Source organism: Ahaetulla prasina, chromosome 2 (genome assembly GCF_028640845.1).
Source record: "Ahaetulla prasina isolate Xishuangbanna chromosome 2, ASM2864084v1, whole genome shotgun sequence".
Lineage (NCBI taxonomy): Eukaryota > Metazoa > Chordata > Lepidosauria > Squamata > Colubridae > Ahaetulla > Ahaetulla prasina.
The window spans coordinates 62,590,935-62,604,144 of NC_080540.1; the positions used below are offsets into that span (position 1 = coordinate 62,590,935).

The 13,210-nt window shown below is 35.8% G+C and overlaps 1 protein-coding gene across 1 annotated transcript in view; it reads left to right on the forward strand.

Annotated features, from left to right (window-relative positions):
* The window catches only part of DENND6A (DENN domain containing 6A), a 37,868-nt gene extending 29,238 nt beyond the window's left edge, over window positions 1-8,630 (forward strand). Inside the window, exons 13-20 of the mRNA XM_058166675.1 lie at window positions 657-722; window positions 812-876; window positions 1,724-1,813; window positions 2,462-2,515; window positions 2,602-2,711; window positions 3,716-3,818; window positions 4,098-4,172; window positions 5,844-8,630. Coding sequence (XP_058022658.1) covers window positions 657-722; window positions 812-876; window positions 1,724-1,813; window positions 2,462-2,515; window positions 2,602-2,711; window positions 3,716-3,818; window positions 4,098-4,172; window positions 5,844-5,969 — 689 coding nt within the window. The 3' untranslated portion in view covers window positions 5,970-8,630. The remainder of the gene's footprint in view (window positions 1-656; window positions 723-811; window positions 877-1,723; window positions 1,814-2,461; window positions 2,516-2,601; window positions 2,712-3,715; window positions 3,819-4,097; window positions 4,173-5,843) is intronic.
* Window positions 8,631-13,210: the final 4,580 nt, after the last annotated feature.

Genomic DNA, 13,210 nt, shown 5'->3' on the forward strand with positions numbered 1-13,210 from the left:
GTTCTTCCTTCCGTTGTGGTTAAATGTTGATTAAATATATGTGGTACACACTCGGCAGCTGTACTTTGCATGGGTCACTGCATTTTGTATCAACTGCAGTTTCTTGCTATTTTTCAAGGGCAGCGCAATATAAAGCATGTTTCCTTGTCAAGGTGGTGTGGATAATAGTGGTTAAATGGAACTGATATGTTGCATGTACAAAGTTTGATCATGCTGCTGTCATCACCATCTTGCCTGTTTAACCATAGTGTGAAAGCTGATGTGGGCTAACATAGTTGGCCCTCTCAAAAGATCTACCAAAATAGTGAGTCCCTTCAGGTCATCCTTCCACCCCAAGTCAGGGCTGCTGCTTCTTTTTATCTATCTTGGGGAGCGGGATGGTTAACATCTGTGACAGAGATTTTATCAGGGAAGATTTTCAGCAACCTGATCTTTCAAAAAGAGTTGGAAGCAGGTATTATCTTTATTATTCCCCTCTCCCCCTTTGTGGGTGCTCGAATTAGATTGCCTTGTTTGGAAAGTCATATATTTATGTCAGCATTAACTAAAATGGAAATATTTTTAGCTTATAAAATTACTTTTAAGAAAATGAGCACCCTGGAACATTAGGATACTAATATTTTATTAAAAGATGCCCTTTTTATGCAATTTGGCAGGTGAAGTTCCAAAGCAGGTTAAAGTAAAAAAACTGAAGAATTTAAAAACCTTGGATTCCAAACCAGGTAATACATTTTTTTCACATTATAAATTTCCAATTTGGAGGCTATGTGGGACAATCCCAGAGATAAATTTAGTGTTTTTTCTTTCCTAGGTGTTTATACATCATACAAATCATACTTAAACAAAGATGAAGAAATCATAAAACAATTACAAAAGGTACTATTTCAAACATGAAGTATTAGCAGTAATTGATACTGGACAGAGACAGTGCTTATCTACTTTGTTTTCTCCCTTTTTCTTTTGATCAAAAAAATGTTCTATTTTCACATATTCCCTAATTCCCTAATTAGGGTTTGCCCTCCTGTGAATTCCTGACTTTGTACAAATTAGGCCATGTCCCTTTGTTATTTGGGTTGTTGTCTTGTTTGGTATCTTGTTTGTCTTGTTTGGTATCTATATGCTGGTACTCAGTTATGGCCTTAAAGCTGCAACAACCTTTCAACTAATTTTTGCCTCTGCGCACCTGCTGAAAGATACCTATAATAAAAACATTTTTAACTGTCCCTTCCCTGTGGATGGCTACTTGGCAGAGAGAGAAGAGGGTGCAGAAAGTTTTTTTAAAGTAGTGTCAAATAAAGAGTCATCATTCTTGCCTGTATTCTGGTCCCACCCATTGCTTACTTCAGCTTCCCATCTACCTTGCAATCCCCAACAGATTATTTCTATAGGAATTTGACCCTCAATAATATCAGCATCACAGTGTTTTCTATTATTCACATATTTGTGCTCTATTGTTGTGTTACACACAGGCAAGAGTTGGATTTTATATTTTTGGATCAAAGTCTTGAACCTCAATGGACCACTTTTTATCCTTGTCTTATGTTAAAGGTTTATAGCATGGTTTAATTTGTGGCTTTAAATAGTTTGTCAGAAATTCTGGCCTACATTCTCTCCCCTACATTATATTGTATAACACTATCAATATAAACATTGTATGTTAACAGTTGCTTATTCATTTCAGTAGAGTATATCTGCAGTGAGCATAATTGCTTTTTTTTTTCAGGGAGTACAACAGAAGCGTCCTGCAGAAGCCCAAAGCATAATCCTTCGTCGTTATTTCTTGGAATTGACTCAAAGCTTCATTATTCCCCTAGTAAGTGGACATAAATGAGAAATCCATTTGTTTCTCAGTGGGAACTGTATTTTTCATCATTTATTTGTAGGACTAGAGTGAAGACAGTTTTAACAATAGACTTTCTTTCTAAAAAAAGAGATAATTGTACAAAACCTTTATTTTATTTGATAATAAAATAAATCATAGTCTGGGGTTCAGTCAATGATTTTGGTAAGTTCTAAAGAAAGTTTCTTTTTAGTTGTGTAAGTTCTTTTTAAAAAATCCAAATCTGAATAAAAAACACATGTAGCAATATGTTTTTTTGGAACTTACTTGTGCTTCAAAACAACTTTAAACGAAGTTATTTTTTCTTATTTTGTACTATGTCCATTTCATAATTTATTTTAGGATTTCAAAATTCTAAGAGTTTTCTCAAGAATAAAAAGTACTAGGTCTTGTACTTATGCATGTAGTACTGTGCATATACATGTTTTGAAGTTGGGCAAAGCCGCATTTCAAAATTTGGTCTTTCATAGATGCTAGAATTAGCATGATGCCAATTTTATATCTTTTGTTTCAAAACTGTTCTTCTAGTCATTTTTTTGAGTCAAATAAAATACAATTTTAGATTTGGCTAATACCTCCTTTCTGTACAGTATCTTATTTTTACATCTTGCTTTTGTTCAGGAACGATACGTAGCAAGTTTAATGCCTCTACAAAAAAGCATATCACCTTGGAAGGTGAGAATATTTTTAGAAACTAAGAATTTATTCTGTATACACTCACAATCTGTGCCCTGTTAGCTTATAGTTGTGTCTTCTTATAGAGTCCTCCACAGTTGAAGCCATTCAGCAAAGAGGAGTTTATGAAAACTCTTGAGAAAACGGGGCCTCAGCTTACCTCTCGGTTAAAGGGGGACTGGATAGGATTGTACAGGTAATTTTGTTGTACTAAAAAAGCCTTCGCAGGATCCTCATTGTGTTCTAGTAGGCTGGGTACGCTACATTAAAAAAAAATTATCAAATGTATATAGCCATGTATCTCACAAAAATGACTGTGGGCAGTGTACAATAAAGCAGTTAAAACATATTTAAAGCAAGAATTACACATAAATATGAATAAGATTGCAGGAGAATGAATCAGCATCCTACACACAATGTAACCATCTCATTACATTTGCCCTTTCTTGCTTATGAAATGCATACTTTTTAAAAATCTATTTTGCTAATTCCAAAATGTGTTTTGGAGGCTATTATTACTAAAGTATTAGAATGTGTTCTGATGCTTCCTAACTAATCATTCTAAGAGTATACCAGCGCAAAATGTAGTATGTCATTATTTCCAGTTGCTAGCTAAGTCAAATATTGCCCTTTATCCACAGTCCCTTATAAGACAAGCTTTAACTATTTTATCGTTTGGAAATGGAGTATGTAGATGAAGGATAGATAGGAAATTCATGACTCACTTGCTGTTTAAAAACAGGTTTCTTAATATTATGTTAAACTGTGCATCTGTATCTATATCATTCATTCTTGAAACATCTTCAGATAATTGTTCCATGTGCATTTCACAGTATTTTGGTTTATGGGATAATTCTTTGGAAGTTTCTTCCACATTCAAAATGTTACAGTATGTCTTCAAACCAATATAACACTGAAGTTCATAAAAATCCATCCATTCTTCCTCTGGCAGTTTATATTGCAAGTAACAAACCAATATTTGTTACTAACACTAACACTATTAGTTACTGTCGTGAGATATAGTAGACACCTATTACAAGAGGGTTCTTTGTCAGCATACAAATGTAATCAATTCAAAATTATATCTTATGTTCACATTGGATACGTTTCATTTGGAAATAAATCTGGTTAAGAAGATAGATGTCTGCTTTGATTGCAGAATATTTCTGTAGTGAAACAAATTTTCCCTTTGTCTTATAGACATTTTCTGAAATCTTACAATTTTGATGGTTGGTTCCGGACACGGCGGAAAGAAATGACACGGAAGCTGGAGGCACTGCATTTGGAAGCATTGTGTAATGAGGTTAGATCAGTGTCCTTACATCAAGAATTTTCTCACCTATCCATTGTATAAGTGCAAAACAGTGTTTATACACTACTTGAAAATCCAGTTGAAAAATGTGCATATCAAATTAAAATAACAAGTACTGAAGAAATTGAAATAACAAATGCTGAAGATAGTTTCCAGCCACTGATCACTAATAGTTTAGTTGTTTCAGAATTTGTTTGCTTTTTTTGTATCTTGCTTGATGTAATATTTATGGCTGTAATTAATTTTCAGGCTCATTTTTTCTTTTTCTAGGACTTGCTTTTCTGGAGTCAAAAACATACTGAAGTGGAAACAGTAGATCTAGTCTTAAAATTAAAAGCTAAATTGGTATGTAGATTTTTTTCCAAAACATTTTATGCCTTTGCTAATGTTTATATGCTGTCCTTTTTAATTATTCCAATTGACACATAAATTATCAGAATGATTCAAAGAAACCGTATTGTATATCTGTCCATTCTCCTACCCATGAAAGGATAATGCAAAGAACTTTTGATGACCCATAACCAAAGTTCACAATTCCTTCTAACTAGCATTGTTACTCCCCTGTCAATAGTTTTTCTTCCTGGCATCTTTGTGGAACATGTTTACTGCAGTTTCACATGAACATTCCAGTTGCTCTAATTCCTTTGGCTGAGAAATAGGCAACTGTTTTTAGACCAATAGAAACTTACGAAATTTTGAGCTCAAAAAAATCCTATTCACCCTTTTTACCAGAAGGTTTCTTGTTATGTGCAGCACGGCAGCTTCCCATTTTTAAAAAATTAATATTAATTAAAACAAAATTCAGCTAGAGAAGGAGGAGTTGGCTGGGTCCATTTTAACATTCCATTTTAACATCCCCCAGAGATTGCCTGTCCTCCTTGTAGAGTGTAAAAGCGTAGTGCTTTTTATTTTCATTACTACCAAATATGTATTGATGTGATTTTTTTTAAAAAGGTGCTTATCAGAATAATATATTTGTTCACAGCTCCATCTGCTGGTCAAATGCAGTTGAAGGGAAAATCTATTTTCCATTTAATGTAAAACTAAGTTTATTTCCATGAAGTGGAAAACAGTGATTGAAAATAAGTCAAAATGAATTAGTAAAAGTACCCTATGTCATTGATCCAAATCTTCGAATATGGTTCTCCATATAGTGATTGACAGTAGCATTCCAGTTTCAGACAAATATCTTTTCTAACTGAAATAGAAATTTTTTTTATGTAAGCATTTTTATTGAGTTATAGAGTATTATAAAATACAAAAGTAAATAGAAGGGCAGTGGGGGGGGGAAGGGAAGTGACAAAAGATAGTGGGGGAAAAGAAGCATTGACTTCTTTTTTTTTACTCTCTTAAGTAAAATAAGGCATTAACATCAAATCACAACTTTTTGCTTTTCCATAATAGTATAAAAAGCCATTTCTATAGAGATCTATCACTCTAATCTGTAAAACCCAAAGTCAGAGTTTCATTCTTTTCCACATCGAGCACAGAGTTCAGAAGCAGTCTCCATGTGGAAACAAAAGTACTTATGTTCTTTTGTTTAATCAAAGTAGTCAGTTTTGCCATTTCAGCCAATTCCATTAATTTCTGCAACCATTCTTCCATGGTAGGAATCGAAGTGTCCTTCCATTTTTGTGCGTACAGTAGTCTTACTGTGTCAACATATATAGTAACAAAGTTCCACACTTTTTTCTTCAGTTCTTTTTCCATTAGGCCCAAAAGGAAAAGTTCTGGTTTCATTTTTATCTCCATTTTCAAAATCTTCTGTATTAAAATATGAATCACGCTCCAAAATTTTTTTGCTTGATCACATGTCCACCATAGAGGATAAAAAGTCCCTTCTTTTGTTTTTACACTTCCAACCTTCATTCATTTGACATATTAATATTTATTTGAAATATTAGAAATGTTGAGCCTTTGAAATTTTATTTTACTTTTAGAAATAGATAAGATAGATATTAGATGTAGCAGTGATAACATAGTAAAATATTTTAATTTGCATTTTTATGATTATAGACTGATGGAGAAAACTTACCTGTGAAAGCTGGAACTATCGAAAAGTTAAAGAAGCACATTGATTCAATTATACTTGCACAGCCGGAAGATTTACAGGGTATTTTGACCAAAACTGGTTCTGTGTGACTAGTGTACCGCCATACTTATCATATCATATATACATTTCAAAGGCTTAAAGAGGAGACTTGGAGAACTGCAATCATGAAAAATACCTTGTTATGGAAACACATGAATCAATGCTTTTAAAAAGCCTTTTAAAGCAGACTTTAAAACTCAACTTGAACATAGAAGGAAGATGGTATCAATTATGTGTAAAATTAAGTGCTCTTATTGAAACTTAATGTATTTTAAAATTGGATGTGCAATGCTGGCGTTGCAGAGCTGCTTCAGCTGGTGGTGCTCTGCCCGATTTATTCCACTCAGGGGAAGCAATATTCCTGCTGGTTTGGAACACTGCCCACTTCAAGATGATAGCTTATATTCTCCAGTGGGTATTTTCTTATTTTATTTCCTAATAAAATCTCAAATCGCTGCCTAATCTTGACAGCTCTTCTCAGACATCACAGTTCTGTTTGCCAAGCTATGGTTCAGTATTTGGGAGCACCCTGTGGCCTTGTACAGGCCTCCCACTCTTCTACTTATCTTTTGAGATCCTTGCATTAATTGTAGTCAGATAAAATATCCTGTTCAAATTATAGGCAATGAGAGGTCTGAACTGAGATTGGACCCCCTTCAGATCCTGGTTTTAGTCCTCAATTTGGAAGGCACTTGATTCCAGCAGTCCCAGTTTATCTGGCTTACATTCTCTAGCAAATTATAATGTTATTAATTAATGTGTGGATGAGGAGAGTTCATGGGAAAAAGAGGACAAGGAAAAAAATGGAAATACATGCCTCTAGTCACATCTGCTTTGTGACATCTGAATCAAGCTAATTGTCATGTTTAGTGCATAACAGTACATTACTTCTTTGAACACAGAACTAATTCTAGATGTTAATTAGCTAAAACTATAACATAATTAAATGCTTTTTCTTAAAATAAATTTCTTTTTTAGAAACCTATGAAAACACTGTCATTAGTTTATCTCCCTTTCTCAATTTTTGTAGATTTCAGTGGGTATTTCTCACTGAAGGCCTTTTTAATTAGACCTTTACAGTGGTAGGCCTTACTGTAGTACTGCAGTTAAAATTAAACTGCAGCATTAGCATTCATTTTCAAAGTGTAAGTAATTAAAAAGCTATATACAATGATCAGCTGCCTCTCTTCAAACATCACAAATCACTTTCTTGGGGAAACCTTTGAAACAGTCCTTATCTCCCATCTCTAGATATTATTAAAATGAGCCAAAGTTCATATAAAAGAAGCAGTCACACAGCCTTCATGTTTACTCATTCTGCATGTTCTATGTAAAATACCACACATATCAAATCAGTATGTAAATAAACATTACAATACGTTTTAAGAATGTACACACATCAGGCTATAGAAATCATTACACACCAAATGGGCTACTATACTGGGAGAAAATAGTTTCTTATGTAAAATATATAAGTTAGTGATCCCTTCTGACATTTCTTAGTGTAAAGAGAGGTTTCTCAAAGGTGGCCTACTGTTTTATGTGAATTCACATGACACGTTAACTGTAAGGGTGACTAGTGAGCATGCTCTTGCTGCCATGTTACTTTCTTCTCCCTCTGGTGTACTGTACTGAATCAGGCAGATCCTACTCAACTAACCATTGTGGATGAATGGAAACCAGTCTTTGTCCCTGTAGTCTCTAGGTTATATACTGGTTTCTGAAAATCCAAAATGACAGTCACTTTAGGCCATAAAATGCAGTAAGTTGCCAGCTTCAGGGGAAAAAAACCATATGCAACAGGGAAGTAACACAATAAAATACTAGTGTTCATTAACAGAAGTAATTTGCACATCATGTAAGTACAGGTACTGTTTCGGATTAAACAATCCCCAGATTCTATGCAGTTTGTGCATATGCAGTCGATCGGACCTATAAACTGTAGATGTAGTTTTCCCATGTTGGACTGGACTAAGTTATTCCAAATTATGTCTGCTGCATAGCTACTGAAAGAACACTAATTTGCATTAAATTACTGTCTCTTCCAGTGTTGTAAAACTTTTAAGGTATTTCGCTATTATGTTATACTAATTTAACTTACAGTTCTTGAAAGAGGTTATGCAAATCACATCTGTCTGTACTCTTAAGTTCACACAATGAGCCATTTTTCACAGGCAATAAATAATTGCTAATGTATAACTTTTTTGTTCAAACAAGCATTTTATAATGTACGTGAAATAGGACTTGGGAGGATTTGTTCCAAGAATGTTAAACCTGTTCATCTGTGTCCAAAATTATATGTACGTATGTACATTCATAACACAAAGATTTCATAATTGCTTTCACTGATTATTCATTTTGAGTAAGATTAACATGTAGGCCTTTTATAGAGAATTGCCTCTAAATGACATTTTGTACCATTATTTAAAAGTCCTTAGATTTAGTTCCAAACTGCCCTCTGTATTTTTAAGAAAATGTATTTTAATATTCATTTATATGAATTCCAAATCAAGATGAAATTGAATTGTAAAAAGCTGACTTCTGCAATTATGCCACTATTGCATTATTATCTCACACATTCTTTTTGCACATTTTAAATAATGGCCACTAAATCTTCATTAACTGAAGCATTACATAGTACATTTGAACTAGCTACATTAGCTTATTTTCCAAGTGTATTTTTAAATGAAATAAATATCATTTTACAGAAACTTTCTATGTTTATTCAGTGTGTTATGTGATAGAAAACCTTTGGTCGGTGTACTTCTGACATTCAAGCAACCTCAATAAACCTCTATGCCAGTAAATCAGGGGTGTCAATCTCACGTCATCACGGCAGTGTCATGTGACATATCACGATTTCCCCCTTCTTTGCTAAACCAGGTGTTGCCAGCATAGGGCGCTTCCAGCCCATGGGCCAGGAGTTTGACAGCCCTGCCCTAGATTATTAATATTGTCATCGTGTCATTTAACCTTTTAAAAAATATGCCTCAGAGCCTTTACATTCAAATTGAAAATGTGAGAGGTGAAAGTTTTTTGTGACCGAAAAAAGAATAGTAAATCAGCTATGAATATGATGGATGGAGACCCTTGCCAAAATAGGGGCCAAATTGCAAAAGATGCGATGGGAAGCAAAAGTTAAGAACATTTAAAAATGGATTCTATATATAAATCTTGTCCTTTAATCTCAATACAGTGGCTAGGGGAACTTTTTTGGGTTATGGCTTCCAAACTTTGCCTCAATAAATATCACATACAGTATTCTCATTATTTGATTTTCCTCTTGAGTTTTTAAGGGATTTCTAATCCACTCTGGAAGGAAAAACCTGATAATAGGTTTTTATTGCCTACAATAATCTGGTTAGTAGATTCCAAAATGAAAGCTGTTTTAAGACTTCATCACTGTCTCTCAGTAAAGTCTGCAGCTAGCAAGTTGTGTTGCAAAAATGATGGCACATGTGACATAAACATCCTTGCCCTTATGTTCTTGTGTCTTGGCATCTCATGCAAGTACATTTGTCCTGGATTTTGCGTAATTTTACACGTTTTCCTTCCTCTGTAAATGCCCATATTGGTTGTGTTTGTGCTACATTTTAAATTATCTAACCACAATTGCTAAACCAAAATGAGGTAGCTAATAAATTGGAAATATAAAAGAGCCATGTGAGGGGAACAGGGCTACATGTTCTCTTATTAAGGTGTCTTTATGAGCATGTAGTATGATGGACATGGCAACTTGATTAGAGTCCTTCGCCCATTATTGATAATTAGTCCTACCACAAGAATCTTGTCTATACTGGATGTTGTGTTCATTTATGTGTGTGTGTGCACTTGCCTTTGAATCAGTGGTTGATTCCTGGTGACTGCCTGGACTAGCCCCTGGAGCTTTCTTTGGAAGATTTTGCAGAAGTGGTTTGCCATTGCCTCGTTCCTAGGGCTGAGGAAATTTTCAAAATTAGTCTCATATTAACATTTGTCAATTAAAAGTATCAACTGGGCTCTGTAAGCTGCCAAACCAAAAATGGCCACTGATGGAAGCCTTTGGATTCCCTGGGCAAAGAAGTGAAGGATAAAATCTGCTTGTCTTTTGTGCTGAAAGCATTACATCTGCTTTCCATCACCACCACTACCCCAAATTTGGCAACAGTCATGTGCAGGAAAATCTGGCAGAGCTCTTACGGATTCATTCAGTAATCCCAATTGTCTTTTTCTTTGACTGTAATACAAGCAACTTAATGACAGCTCTGGCTTCAACACAATTGCAACTTGCATATTCATTTCAGCTAGACGTTTTCAATTTAAACAACGAAGCAAGGAAGTATTTACAGGAAATTCCTGATGTTAGGAAACATGGTTGGTTGTTATTGCTGCAACATTTCCAAATAATGGAAATTTAATTTTGTTCACACTTCAAGTGTGTTTTGCCATTGGGCTGAGTCATGCTCTGCTTAACCACAATACATTTGATTTTGGCTTAAATGTGTGAACTGATACGTTCCACATTATGGCTTATTGCAGAGCATAAATTCAACCACCGACTGGGTTCACATTACAGGCAAAGCATGATTTAGCATTAACATGGGCAAAGGCAGGGGTGGGATTCAAATAATTTAACAACCGGTTCTCTGCCCTAATGATTTCTTCCAACAACCAGTTCATCAAACTGCTCAGAAAGTTAACAACCGGTTCTCCCGAAGTGGTGCAAACTGGCTGAATCCCACCACTGGGCAAAGGTATTGATTGAATAAAAGTGAGGTAAATGACAACAGCTGGTCACAGCAGTGAAAACAAAGTTACAGCAGCAGAGGCAGGATACTGCCAAAGCAATAGGGGCAGCATTGTAGGCAGCATAGCCTCCGGTATAAGCCACATCATGTACTTTGTGATAGCATCAGATAAAGTAAGTATTATCCTCATAAAACAAAGGCAATCCTCAGGAGTGAGATACATCTCTGCCATGTTCAGAATCAAATTACCTTCTCTCTTTAGGTATGCTGTTATTTTAAAAGAAAGGGAGAAGACTGTGGAGAAAAGCTAAGTAAAGATGTACAATCCCATCGTCCCCAGCAGCCTCCATTTCACATTTGGAATCTCTAGGAGCCGGACACTTTACGCAGGGTAAAAGATAGTGTGGAAGATAGCAAGGATCCAAGCCATATACAGCTTCACAGGTAGCATCCAATACCTTGAATTGGATCCCAGAGTTTGTCAACAATTTACGTTGTTTTTGCAAAAGAGGCCTTATTCTGCTGAATTAGATAAAAAAATTCCAGTTTTCAAATACTGATCAGAAAGGCAGTAAAGGCAAGAGAACCCAATCTCTCTTGCAGGAGGCAGCCTCAAGGGATTGGGGGAGAGGCAGTTGGGAGTCTCCAACCTTCCACCCTGTGAGCTTCAACATCACTACATCTTTCACTGACTCAAGAGGTATTAAAAAGTGGGAGAAACTGAAAAATAATCTGAAGACTTTACATATTTTTTCAAATCTCATCAGGATTTATTAGCTGTATTTTAACAAACCCTAACAGATTATTTTTGAGGGTACAAATTTTATTCTAGATATATCCCAAATTTTAATTATGTTTTAATTTGAACCTAGTTAATTATTATATGGGAGACCACCAAGAATCTCAGGACTATATGCTGGCCTGAGAAGTAGAAAAATAGCCCAGAGGGCAAAAATATACCATTTCCATATCTATAATCAATAGCCAAATTTGACCTAAGCATATTTTTATCATTTTGTAACATGTGAAGGCCTTGTTGAAAAGAAAGTTATTTAATGGGCAAAATTAACTTAGCAAATGTCTCACTTAGCAACATAAATTTTTGGCCTCGGTTGTGGTTCTAAGCCGAGGACCATCTGTATTGAAAGAGAAAAAATAGTAACTGTAGAAAATAGATAAATGAAAAACTCAGCATGTAGGCTTCATTTTAATATGAGGTGATGTTGAAGTAGAACTGATTTGCTTGTTTCTTTTTGCTACAACAGCGATACAAACTGAACTATAGTTCATTATAGGAGAAAACAGATATGCCTTTGATGAGCTTAATGTTTAAAGCAGAAAGCAGATTTTGCTAATTTGTTCAGCTGTTTTTCAGATCATGTACTGTTTACTGTTCACAATGAATTAACTTTACTTACCTAAGGATACTTAAGTACCTAAGTACTTAAGGATACTTACTGAGAAATCTGCCATTGCATAAATTTGTCTCCTTCTTAAAACTAGGGCTGGTTTAAGTCAATTGAGCTATAGGGATGAAGTAACCTCAGGTGAGTATGGATATTTGTATCTATTTGATTGTTAATGGTCATAGTTTATGTACAGTAATTTTTGGAAATCGATAATGAAAACTTTGTAATTGTGAACAACCACTGCAATTCAAAGACAAATATGAATAACTATATTTGATTGGTTAGATCAGTGATGGCAACCTTTTTGCCATTGTGTGCCAGGAGGGGGGAGCAGGGGTGTCGTGCACATGCATGCCCACACCCATAATTCTATGCATCCTGCCCCCATGCATGCGTGCGTGACCCCACCCCCACCCCCGCTCCTCCCCTTCTGGCACGTGATGGCCTGGTAGGCCCATTTTTCTCTCACCTGACTCCGGAGCCTCTCTATGAGTCTGGGGAGGGCGAAAATGGCCTTCCCCACCCCTCCGGAAGCCCTTTGGAGGCCAGAAACAGCCCCTTTGCCAACTTCTGGTTGGACAGAAAGTGAGGCTCTGGAGGCTGGGGATAGCAAAAAAGTCACTTCCTGTCCAACTGAAAGTTGGAATATGGGTCAAGGGGTGGGGAAGGCTGTTTTCGCCCTCCCCAGACTCATAGAGAGGCTCTGGACCCAGGTGTGAGAGAAAAACGACCTCCCCACCACCCCAGGCCCTCCAGAGGCAGAAAACAGCCTGTTTCCCTACTTCTGGTGGGCCCAAAAGGCCTGAAAATCGCACTGGAGCTGAGCTCGCATGCCTACTGATATGGCTAGGTGTGCCACCTGTGGCACGCATGCCATAGGTTTGCCATCACAGGGTTAGACGATGAATTATTTTCATTAACACCTTAGACTGGGTTTGTAGACATTGGTAGTTTATATGTTTTATATTTTCAACTCTAAATGTGCCTGATATTCTGCTAAACTCACAAGACTTTCAGTAAGTTCAATGTTTGTTTTGGGCTAAATTGAAGTTATTTTCTTTTTAGACTAAACAATCATCATTATCAAATATACTTCACAAAAAATAATTCTCAATAAACTTTATATCAGTACAACTCAGACATAGGCCTATGGCA